The sequence below is a fragment of the Chelmon rostratus genome, chromosome 4 (genome assembly GCF_017976325.1).
Source record: "Chelmon rostratus isolate fCheRos1 chromosome 4, fCheRos1.pri, whole genome shotgun sequence".
NCBI classification, from domain to species: Eukaryota; Metazoa; Chordata; class Actinopteri; order Chaetodontiformes; family Chaetodontidae; genus Chelmon; species Chelmon rostratus.
In genome coordinates, this window is record NC_055661.1 from 30,595,403 (window position 1) to 30,607,913 (window position 12,511).

General features: G+C 43.1%; 1 protein-coding gene across 1 annotated transcript in view; it reads right to left on the reverse strand.

Annotated features, from left to right (window-relative positions):
- grin3bb (glutamate receptor, ionotropic, N-methyl-D-aspartate 3Bb) overlaps positions 1-12,511 on the reverse strand; it is a 65,522-nt gene that overhangs the window by 21,769 nt on the left and 31,242 nt on the right. Inside the window, exon 2 of the mRNA XM_041936036.1 lies at positions 1,499-2,136. Coding sequence (XP_041791970.1) covers positions 1,499-2,136 — 638 coding nt within the window. The remainder of the gene's footprint in view (positions 1-1,498; positions 2,137-12,511) is intronic.

Here is a 12,511-nt window from a genome sequence, read left to right on the forward strand (position 1 = left end):
GGCACTTCCGCATTGGCTTTATTCTCCCCCTCAGGCCTGGGGGGGGTCACTTGGTCATGTGGCTGGTGACTGCAGGACGTGATCAGTTTGTGAAGTTACTCTGACCCACAGATGACATCATTAGAGAGAGGGAGAGACAGAGAGAGAGAGAGAGAGAGAGGGAGAGACGGGGGGCAGAGAGAGAGAGAGAGACAGAGAGAGACAGAGAGACGGGGGGGGCAGAGAGGGAGAGAGACAGAGAGGGAGACAGGGAGACAGAGAGAGAGGGGGGCAGAGAGACAGAGCGTGCTTTAGGCTCTGTAATAAATCTCTTCATGAATAAAAGTTAAACCTCCAACATGTTTATATTCACGGGGGGGGGGGATAACCCAACACACAGATTGTATTCATGAATATATATGAACGCTTGTATGTGTGTACATAGTGTTTCCTCTCCCCCCTCGTCTTAACTCCTCCCGCCTGAGAGGTGAGGATGGAGAAATCAAAGCTCCACTTCACTGATAACACAGCTCTGCCTCCATGAGAGAAGAATTCACATTGAAACAGCTGCTGGAACACTGGAAGTCAGAGAGACAGAGAGGGGGGGGCAGAGAGAGACACAGAGAGAGAGAGAGACAGAGAGACAGAGAGAGAGACAGAGAGAGGGAGAGACAGAGAGACAGAGGGGGGGGCAGAGAGAGAGAGAGGGAGAGACAGAGAGAGAGACAGAGAGAGGGAGAGACGGGGGGGGCAGAGAGAGAGACAGAGAGAGACAGAGAGAGGGAGAGACAGAGAGGGGGGGGCAGAGAGAGAGACAGAGAGAGACAGAGAGAGACAGAGAGGGGGGCAGAGAGAGAGACAGAGAGAGACAGAGACAGAGAGAGACAGAGAGGGGGGGCAGAGAGAGAGACAGAGACAGAGAGACTGAGAGGGGGGGCAGAGAGGGAGACAGAGAGAGACAGAGAGAGGGGGGCAGAGAGACAGAGAGAGGGGGCAGAGAGAGAGACAGAGACAGAGAGACTGAGAGGGGGGGCAGAGAGGGAGACAGAGAGAGACAGAGAGAGGGGGGGCAGAGAGACAGAGAGAGGGGGGGCAGAGAGACAGAGCTCTGCCTCCATGAGAGAAGAATTCACGTTGAAACAGCTGCTGGCTGCTGGAAGTCATTTGGACAAATGAAGGAATACATGTAAATATTTTTGTCTGATTAAATCTGATAATGAACACAAATCTGCTGTTATTTCCCGTCACTGATGAGAAAATGAAAATCCATTTATATCAGCATCAGAACTGGAGACTGTGGGGACCAAATCATTTTCAAAATCTTCTGGAGAAGATATTTAATACAATATTTAATCTTGGTTTGATAACAGAAGCAACTGTAATTGGAAGTATAAGTAATTATGATTATACTAACGAACACCTCTATAAAACTCCACATAACAAAAATGGTTGAACATTGAAATAAGGAAGGATCATCATTCGATTAATATGCTAATGAGGGACTGTTGATGGCTGTTACCTGGACAGGTACTGCCCTGATGATGGCACCTCGTGTTTGTTGGGTTTGTCGTAGCAGTTCACCATGTTCTGGATCAGAGCCAGGTCCGGTCTCACCATAGTTGCTGCGGCAACGGCCCTGGTGACAAGCTGCAAGGCGTCTCTGATATAGAAGTCGAGCGGTTTCCTCTCCACCTCTCCGTAGGCCAGCAGGCCGAGCGGCAGCCCGATGGCGTGCAGCGCATCAGGGCTGAGCGGCTGGCCCAGCACCCAATGCACCATGGGTAATGTGAGGCCCAGGTCCTGAGCACTGCGCAGCACCGCTGCGGCACATAGCGGGTCGGCTCCAAAAAGCAGTACTGATGCCGGCGAGTGCTGGCTCTGTCTGAAGTGTCGAGACAGGAACTCGTGGATCTGAGTGTCATCGTGTGCCAACTGTGTCAGGTTCAGGATGGTGCGCAGGTTCCAGGTGGTCCCGCCCCCACTGTCCCATGATGCAGACTGACCGTCCAGGAGTTGCAACAGGCCCCGAGACTCCTCCCAGCCCCGACACAGAACCACAGTGCCCTCCCTCCAACCGGACCGCTGCAGAACCGTCAGCAGCAGGTCGGACAGACCAGACTCTGGAACCCCCATCACCATCTGCAGGTGGAACCGGTTCTACACAGAATCAGGAATTAGAACCAGGAGAACCAGCCAGAGAATCAGGAGGGGAACCAGGAGGAGAGTGGACATGTCAGAGGGGATCAGAGCAGAACAGATTACTCATCAATCAAACATCAGATAATCAGTCAGAAATCAGAGAAATTTAGATCCTATTTGGTGTCTGGAGTGCAAATCTGTTTCTGGAGAGTCTGCAAACCATCAGAGAACCATTAGAGAACCATCACAGAACCAACAGGAAACCATCAAAACTGGTGTTCCAGAATCCAGAGAAAACTGAAATGATGCTCCTCACAACTGGCTATTGACATCCAGTAACTGGTCACATGGTGGCGCTATTGGGAAATGTTCTGGATCCTGTTAAATTAAAGGGAATGTGCACGAAATGTATTTGTTGGATCATTAAGGAAGCATCGGTCTCCCACACCTGACCACAGACTTGACGGCTGTTTCCTGAAGGTTGTGATGGGTCACACATGAATCTGATTAGCTTAGCTTTTATTGTCTCTCTAAGGAGAAATGTGAGAGAACGCAGCACACATACGATCAAACTCCAGTTAAATATCACACCCACGTCTATGAACGCCTCATTAATCTGTGTGCTACCGCTGACAAACTGCTGACACCCTGGTTGAGCGTAGTCCATCTGATGGTGACTGAAGTCCTCTCGTACAAATATCAGTGCAGCAGGCTTGTTTTGTAATTTGCGTCTGAATTCAGGTGGCTACAGGTGAGGTAGCTTTGGATGTGATGGCTTGCATTAGGCAGGGTTAGGGTTGCATGCTCTTAAATGTATGAGTTCAAGGTTAGGAGTACAAACCCAGATTTTTATTTTGTAATACTGGACCAAGAGTCCTTAAACACACAAATGCTACTTCCACATGTGAGCAGCGTTGTACCTGAAGCTCTGGGAAGTCTCCTTGAAGGCAGGTCTTTAAATCATGAGTCATGAATCGTCGCTGCGCTACATCAAACCACAGAATCACATTCCTAAGAGACAGACAGGAGGAAGAGGGTCCAGCGAACTCTTCTCTACTTTTTAAAAGCTCTAATTGGGATCAGCCTATCGAGCAGGAGATCTGTCTGCGGGTGGTTCCAGACTGCAGGGCAGAGAACATAAAGGCCTGTTTGCTCATTTCAGTGCGAACCTGAGGGACAGACAGTGGGGGTAAACAAACAGTTACTAATTTTAAATGAGAGCTACATACGAAGGGGGGGCTGTCCGATGGATTTATGAATAAATATGTACCAGGAAGTGAGTCTATGCGAGGCAAATGAAGGTCACTGAACTCTGGCATATTGGGTGGGATGGTGAGTCAGAGCACTGTGTATCCAGTTTATGCTAGCATCGGGGGGAGGCGTGCGTGTACAACAAATCGCCAGAGTCAGAAATACATGAAATACATGCTGAAAGTGTTCACACGCCACCACCTGCACACACAGCGGAATATATACTACTCATGTGTGCATGTAAAGTATCTTCAGGTGTCCATGTGAGTCTTACATGCGTGAGTGAAAAGGTTTATCGCGTAAGGTCCGCCATTTTTTACAGCTACTTCTGGTCTCAATGTAAAAAACATGTATTGAGGTCTGAGTCTGGAGTCTCAACAAGAAGTCGATCACATTTCCTCATCAAGTTATTGCATATTGTAGATTCTAAAGCAAAGTATAGTACAAATGATTTCAAGAGAGTCTGGACTCTGTAAAACAAAATAAAACCAGAATCAATCACTGACAAACTGAGTTTCCTGACATCAGTTTCCTGAAGTACCTGAGTCCAGGTATTAATCTCTTCATCCAATCACGTGTTGACAAAGTGTTGACCCTCGCTCCATCCTCGCTGTGAACCACTGAGCCTTTCAATCATGATACTATCACCTGTTACCAATCAGCCTGTTTACCTGTGGAATGATCCAAACAGGTGTTTTTGGAGCGTTCCACATCTTTCCCAGTCTTTAGTTGCTCCTGTCACAACGTGTTTGAAACGTGTTGCTGCATCAGATCCAGAATCAGCAGATATTTACAGAAATCACTGAAGCTGATGAGCTCAGACAGTAAATATATTGACTTTGAGCTGTTTCCAGGTCAGTTTCTGTCAGAGAGGATCAGCAGGTGATCATTCTGTTTTGTTTTTTCCACCTTTTAAACTTACAGTGTTTTATTACTCATATCTTTGTCACATATTGATCTGCTAAAAAAGGATGATGTTGGTTTAACTCTTCTTACCATTAATTCATTGGTTGTGTTCCATATTTTTTGACTAATTTTGTCTTTTGCTCCGTCAAAATCTTTCACACAGACCAACTCGATGAGCATTTCCCGCCTCTCAGGAGTTTTCAAAGAGTGATATAATGCTTCTTCAGATATGTCACCTGTTTGTTCAGTTTTGCTCTTTTCCATCTTTACTTTCGTCTGACTTGAAGCGTAACACGACTATCGAATGGCTGAAAACAACTTTTCGTTCTTAGATTTTGATCAAATTGTTGTTTTTGCCGCATTTCAGACACTTTATGTTGGCGCTTGGTGTGCCCCCCCCCATTCTCAGCTCTGCTGCATCGTTGGGTGGTCAGGTGGTAGTCAGCACAGATGCAGAGTCAGCAGCCATTTGAAGGTCACATTAAACTCTGACATGAAAGCCGAGTTTCGTTCTGTCTGTAAATGAATCGATTCTCTGAACGTTAACTCCAGCTGACACTCAGCTAACGGGCTGCAGACACACAAGATGAAACTCAGATTACACTTCACACCTCCTCCTCTGGCTGCAGGAAAGGAAATGGATCTGTTCCGGTCTGATTCTGCTTTGTCTGATGTGGTTGGAGGAGCAGTGATGTCACCGATCACACGTGTCCAGCATCGCAGAGATGAGGAGCTTTTTCTGCCCGATCACTTCAGGTCCTTTCAGACAGCGAGCGGTTGTATCTGTGAGGAGATGCTGCAGCTGTCATGATCAGATATTCTGATAATAACTGAACTTTTAACTCAGTGTAACCATGGCAACCACAGAAACCACACTGAAGCAAACAATGGAGGGGGTGTTTTCACAAATCTGTCCTCTCAAATACAACGACATCATCGTCAGAACACCTGAGAACAGCTGTGTTCAAATGACAGATGACATTATGACTGAGAGGACAGATGCACGGACACATTTTGACGGGACACAGAGATGTAAAGGCCAGTTCACTGTGAAGAACAAAAGAGGAAGAGCTGAGCTGTGGCTGGTCTCTGCTCCTGAACAGGTAGGACAGTGAACGGGTGTCTAAGCAGAGATTAATCAGCTTTAAGATAACGATGAATTGACGAATGTTGATCCTGCAATTCATCATCTGTCATCAGCTCGGTGAGTTCGGGCCGCCGGGGGCCTGTTTGTCTCCCTGTCTCTGTTACAGTCATCACCTCTTGAGACTGTGACAGGTTAATCTTTGATCTGTATGTTAATCTCAGGTTGTGGTTGTCAGGCGTCGGGACATCCTGTTCGTCCTGAGTTAATCAGCAGCAGAGGAGAAAAGCCACCAGACGGCCGGACAGAGAGAGGCTGGAGATCAAAGAGATGCTCTCTCTCTCTCTCTGTTGTTATGGTGATACAGAACACATCGCCCATCACCGTAACGACGCTCTGACAGGCAGATCTTCAAGGATTTAAGTCGTGAAACCTGCGAGAAGAGAAATGTCTGTTTGAGGATAAACGAGGAGAGGGGAGACGTCAAACTGAATCCTGCTGCCTGATGGGACGTCTGACAGACCACACCTCCATTTATTTCACTCTGCTCTCCTTTCTTTAGTTACACTTCACGCATGTGAAGTCACATCACTCCACTTTCCTTTATCTCACCTCACCACAACTAACTTGTATGTAAAATAAAATCATTGCAGGTCAGGTTGCTCTTCTTCACTTTGCTCTGCACTTCAGGTCACTTCACCTCACTCTTCATCTCTTCACTTCACTGTTTGCTGCTCCTCTCAAACTTCTTTAAACATTTCTGGTAACGTTACTCTGCAGCAAGTTGCAGTGCATGCTGGGAATTTTTTAAAGTCAAGCAGGATTCAAGAGTCTCAGAGATTCAAGTGACAGGAAGCTCAAGAAGAGGAAGAAGAACGAAGAGGAGGAGAAGCAGGAGGTGGAACAGATGAAAGCCGTTTGTCTCTTCACAGTTTTTTATGTTCACAGGAGAATTCAGGTAAATTTCCCATCTGGCCTTTCTGCCTCTTCATCACATCAACTGAAGAAAGCCTGAACTCCCCTCGGACATCACAGACACATCGGCAGATGAAGAGATAAAGTGGAGGATGAGAAAAATGAAGATGAGGAGGATGAGGAGGACCAGCCTGTGACATTTGTGGAACCAAAAAGTTCCACTCGACAGAAGAACTTCTTTTATGAAACAGCGTTTGTGTTTCTGCAGATTGAGGCAGGAAACGTTTCCTGGGGAGGAAATAAAAACCAGCTGACTCGTCAGTACTGAACCGTTTCTGCTCTGCTTTTACATTTTTCTAGTCAGCTGAATACAACCAGTCCCCCCTCCAGGTCCCAGCTGTCCCAGGGCATCCTGGGAAATGCAGGATATCATTGAGTGAAGCAGAACTGATGCTTAAAATCTTTGGTTTGGAAACCGGAGCGGTCTACTTCGACCCAGTAATCCTGTGAGAGGGTCATTTCCTGTTGTTGATTGGATTTCTGTTCTCTCTCCTCATAAACACATTCTGAACGCAGAACACAACAAATGTTTTCTCTCTGGAGAAAGTGTTTCGTAATGTGAATCTCTCACAGCTGTTTCACGAGAGGTAGTTCAATAAATGTCATATTGTTTTGGTTTCAGACTTTATAAGAACACTTCTGCACAGAGGAATCATCTTCCTTCAGCCAAACACTGTTCACATCAGAGAGTCTGAAAAGATGGTTTAAACAGCTTGATTTACACACTGAGGGAACTTGGAACATGCTGGCTGCCACATTACCTCATTCTATCATGTTTTATGCTGTTTTGATTCGATGTTTTTGTAGGAGGACCACAATGGAAATAAGCCTCTTGTATTTTAACCCTTAGTGAAAGTAACTAGTACTGTGGAGAGCTCTTCTGTACTCCCAGTCACCAAATCACTTCCATCAATCAACCAATCAAAGAAGGATCTGTGTGGAAACAAACACTGAACTGTCCAAAGTACGGACAACATTTCAATACTAAACCGACATCCTGCTGACGAGAATGACTGAAGGTGAAATAAAACCAATCCAACATTAAAGACATGGAAGCACGTATTCTGGCTCCCAAACATTCAACACAACTCTCTGGTGGACCGATCACTCCACTGCACCATGAGAACAGTTTTATGGTCTCATGGTGCTGCCACTTCCTAAAGTTTGGGTCAAATCTGACGAGCTGAAAGCTACAAAGACAAACCAAATATAACTAAATAAACTAAAACACTCAGCAAATAACACCAGAACACCAGCTGTCATATGTTCTCGTACCAAAAGAAGCACGGTCCAATCAGCAGCTTGTTTCTACGCAGCAACATTTGTGTTGAAAAGGCTAAAAAAGGAGGAGAAAAGCTCGGAGTCTGCTGAGATCTTGGGTGGACTACAGGGAACCGGAGCTGAGTGAACACTGTCAAGAGAAGCTGATTTCAGGTGAAGCTCTTTATTTACAGGTAAAGCTCTTTATTTACAGGTAAAGTTCTTTTTTATTTACAGGTAAAGCTCTTTATTTACAGGTAAAGTTCTTTATTTACAGGTAAAGTTCTTTTTTATTTACAGGTAAAGTTCTTTTTTATTTACAGGTGAAGTTCTTTATTTACAGGTAAAATTCTTTATTTACAGGTAAAGCTCTTTATTTACAGGTGAAGTTCTTTATTTACAGGTAAAGTTCTTTATATACAGGTAAAGTTCTTTATTTACAGGTGAAGTTCTTTATTTACAGGTAAAGTTCTTTATTTACAGGTAAAGTTCTTTTTTATTTAAAGGTAAAGCTCTTTATTTACAGGTGAAGCTCTTTATTTACAGCTAAAGTTCTTTATTTACAGGTAAAGCTCTTTATTTACAGGTAAAGTTCTTTATATACAGGTAAAGTTCTTTATTTACAGGTGAAGTTCTTTATTTACAGATAAAGTTCTTTATTTACAGGTAAAGTTCTTTTTTATTTACAGGTAAAGTTCTTTTTTATTTACAGGTAAAGCTCTTTATTTACAGGTAAAGTTCTTTATTTACAGGTAAAGTTCTTTTTTATTTACAGGTAAAGCTCTTTATTTACAGGTAAAGTTCTTTATTTACAGGTAAAGTTCTTTTTTATTTACAGGTAAAGCTCTTTATTTACAGGTGAAGTTCTTTATTTACAGGTAAAGTTCTTTTTTATTTACAGGTAAAGTTCTTTTTTATTTACAGGTGAAGTTCTTTATTTACAGGTAAAGCTCTTTATTTACAGGTAAAGTTCTTTATTTACAGGTAAAGTTCTTGTGAACAAAGGAAGAAAAACGCCATTTTTAAAGACAGCTGTGCACGTGTGGCATCAATCTGTTTGCAAGCTAAAGTGAGGCAGTACTTCCACCTCTCCCATTTCATCTGTCCTGACCCCCAGACTGACGACTATCTGCCCACCTCCCATCTGGATAAGTTTGCCCAGTTTGACTGTCTCTCTGGTTTGGACCCTGCCAGCCTGCGACCTTGGTGAATGTAGACTTCCACCTTATGTGTTTGTGCAGTTTGACGTGTTCTGAGCCGTTCCACGCAGCTCCTCAGAGGAACTGATGAATTCAGGAAGCAAAGTGACAGAATGGAGCCTGAAACTATGACACTCAGCTTTGTTCTCCAGAAGTATCTGATACTGTTAATAATTTATATTTACCGTCTGCTCAAACTTGACGATGTAAAACAAATTGAAACTAAAAAGAAAATCTGACTGAGAGCTTCACACAGAATTTAAACAACCCACTGAGACGTGAAGAAGAAAAACAACTGAACTTATCACTGAAAAACTATTACTACTACTACTACTACTACTACTACTACTACTACTACACAACAACAAGCTGAAAACCTCCAGAACCAACCTGAACCTCTTTCCTTTAAGAATCTCCTACACTAAACCTGAACCTGGAACCACAACGAGAACAAACACTGCACTGACACACTGAATGTTTTATCATGGAAAAGACTGGAGAAGTACTTGTGCTAATAAATAAATGTGTTAAAAAGTGTGTCGTCAGTCTGTGTTCAGGAACAAAGTGAATCACTAAAACAGACAAACCAGATCAAAGTGTGAATAAAACATGAAGAGGAGATGAAAAGATCTGAATTCATTTACAATCACAGTCAAACATCAGCTGTTCAGAAACCAGCTGACACACACATTCAATGTGTCAAAGACGACTGATGGACGTACAGAACCTGATCTGAGATCTGTGTCTTCATCTCAAGGTAAATCCAGCCAAACTCGAGGAGTTTTATGGATCGGAGTCTGGACTCAGCAACAGTTTGACTCTGTCTGACTGTCTCCACCTGTTCCTTGTTACCTTATTGTCTGCGTCTCCCCTGTCCTGTGATCCTTGTCAGTCCAGCCTTGATACCTTGAAAACCTTGATTACCTTAGAGAGTCTTTTTGTTTCTGAGTTTTTTGAGAAGACAGAATTTATCCTTAGCGTCTTTGTTCGTACTTTTGACTATTAAGCACCTTTTGTTCATTTTTGTATTTTGAGAGTCTTTTTGTTATTAAAACCGGCCTTTTTTCCTTCCCTGGTGTTTGAGTCCAGAACCTCGTGCTGAGCGCTTTTAATTTTATGTTATGCTTTCTCGTTCTTTTCATTCTTAATCTATTATTCTATTTTTACAATTATTATCAACTGGGCTTTATTCTCCATCTTATTTAACATTAACTTTCTTTCCCTGTTTAATGTTCATTCTGTCAGTTTTTTTGTGTGAGGAACTTGTTGTATGTGATTTGATTTCCTTTTCATAAAGCAGTTTGAGCTGCATTTCTTGTGTGAAAGGTACAAATAAAGTTCATTGTCATCATTATTATTCATTTCAACATTTGGGCCCCCCCATGGCCCAAATGTTGAAAAACGCATACTAAAGTGCCCTCTTGGAAGCCAAAACACGGGCTCAAGTGAAGTCCTTTTCGCCCCTGCCCTTCAAAAAGTCTGTGCACGCCACTGTTATTATTACACAATGGTTTGTTCTCTCTATTTTTATAGAACTCATATAAATTATACTAAGTCTTAAAATTATACGTAATCATGGCCATGGCTACTTTGAGTGACAGCTAGCTGCTAGGTTTGAGCAACCAGGCTTCATTTGGTCCGTCTCAGTTCCACCCCCGCTCCACCTCTTGGTCCATTTGTGGATTTGTGGGGAGCTTTTCAGAGTCAGTCGCTGTCACTGAGCTTCACAATGGCTCTTCAGAAAACTATGGATGACATCACAGACACCACGTCTGATACACGTCTGATACAAAATCTGTTTTAGTTTGAGACTTGACGTATTTGGTGATTTTAGGAGGCACAGGATGAGTGAGCAGCATCCAGGGCCTGGGGAATCTGACTGGAGGGAGAGAGAGTGAAAGTAACCTAACATACATGTTTCTGATGACGGGGGATTAAAAACACACCGAGGACAAAGGCCGGCTGTTCCCTGGTGTTGTGTTCAGGCTCAGAGGCTCAGCTTGTGTTTTCTTCCAACAACAGAGGAGCTGTGGTGTGTTTTATCAGCAGGACTCAGCAGCTCACTGTCTTTGTCTTGAGGACCCTGAATACATCATGGCTGACAACCAGAAAGTCTCTCAGGAGAAGACAACAGGAAGCAAATACTCGTCCTTTACAGACAGAGTTTATAGTGGAAAAAGCTGAAAGCAGTCTGACCTACATCAACACTTTCTAATAAAACTCTGCTGATCGGATTAAACAGACTTTCACTGTGTGAAACAACACTGTATCTCAAGAGACTTACTTTTCAAAAATAAAGCAAAATGTGTCATTGGAGAGGAAATACAGTGCATTTTGTCTTTATTTTGAAGGACGTTGTTGTATCTAACACAGCGAAAAAGTATACAACAAAATACATCACCTGCATTTTCCCTACAATCACACATTTATTTATTTTTAAATAGTTGGTCTCTTGAGATATGTTGTAGGTAAATGAACTACAATTCGAGGTGCGTTCAGGAACAATTAGTTAAGTAGTTCAAAAATAAAAATAAACAATATATACAAAGAATGACGAGGCAATATATATTTACAACGAAATGTACAATGTGCAGTTATTTGAGACCACGAATGAGCAAATGAACTGAATTTAATTCTACTCTCATTCCCTCCCCCACCCACCAGGGGTCCGTTTCACAAAGCAGGTTCAACAAACTCTGAGTGTAACCCTGAACTCTGAGTTGATCTACTCTGAGATGGGAAACTCTGAGTTTTCGATTCCACAACAGCAGATTTGAGTTAGTTTGATTAACGCAGAGTAGGTTCACCTCGAGTTACGCGCGTGCACCGCAACTATAAAAAAAAAAAGACAGCATCAATTGAATCCTGATTTGAGGAGTCACCATGGCAACGGGGAAGCGGAAGGCTGCCTACTTCACGCCACTGGAAATCAGACATTTTAATGCGCTCATACAGCGAGTTTGAACACGTTTTTAGACGGAAGTCCAACACCGCTGCAGCTGCGAAGGAGAGGGAGACGGCGTGGGAGAACATTGCTGCTCGGGTCAATGCGTGAGTATAAATGTAGTCCTTTGAAATCACAATAATATTACAGGGCAAAACTGCTTGAATGGTTGCCTGTTAATTTATTTCATTTAGGTCCAATCCCGGGGGGGAGAAGCGCACTTGGCAGCAGCTTAAAATGAAATATAAAAACATTGTTCAAACAGGTAAGACCTCTGCATGATCTCATGGAGGTAGCTACCTCATTTTGATCATGTTTTACATTGTAAAGTAAATATTAAGTGGCTCCCTTTCATTGTAAAATTGGTTATATTGTGTTCATATAATGTTTTGTTTTTTGTTAACGAATGAAATAAAATTAAAAAAAAAAAAGTCTTCTCATCTATATCATGTTATGTTAAATAATTTAGTCTATATTTAAACTAACACAGACTTTAACTCAGCTAACAGAAAGAGGCAGATGCACGAAGAACGGGTGGTGGCCTAATACCGATAACTGTCTGGAAAAGCAAGAACGTGGTCTGATAACTATCTCCCGACGAATATTTAATTCTCTGCACAGTATCGCTGCACCTTCATCCACGGGATCATGATCAAAAGGACATGCCATGTTAACGAAAAAAGTCACCACCTACTGTGCCTAATGGACTTCCACTGACTGATATTTTTAATGATTGAACAGACGGCAGAACTATGCCAAAACTCGTCTGCCGAC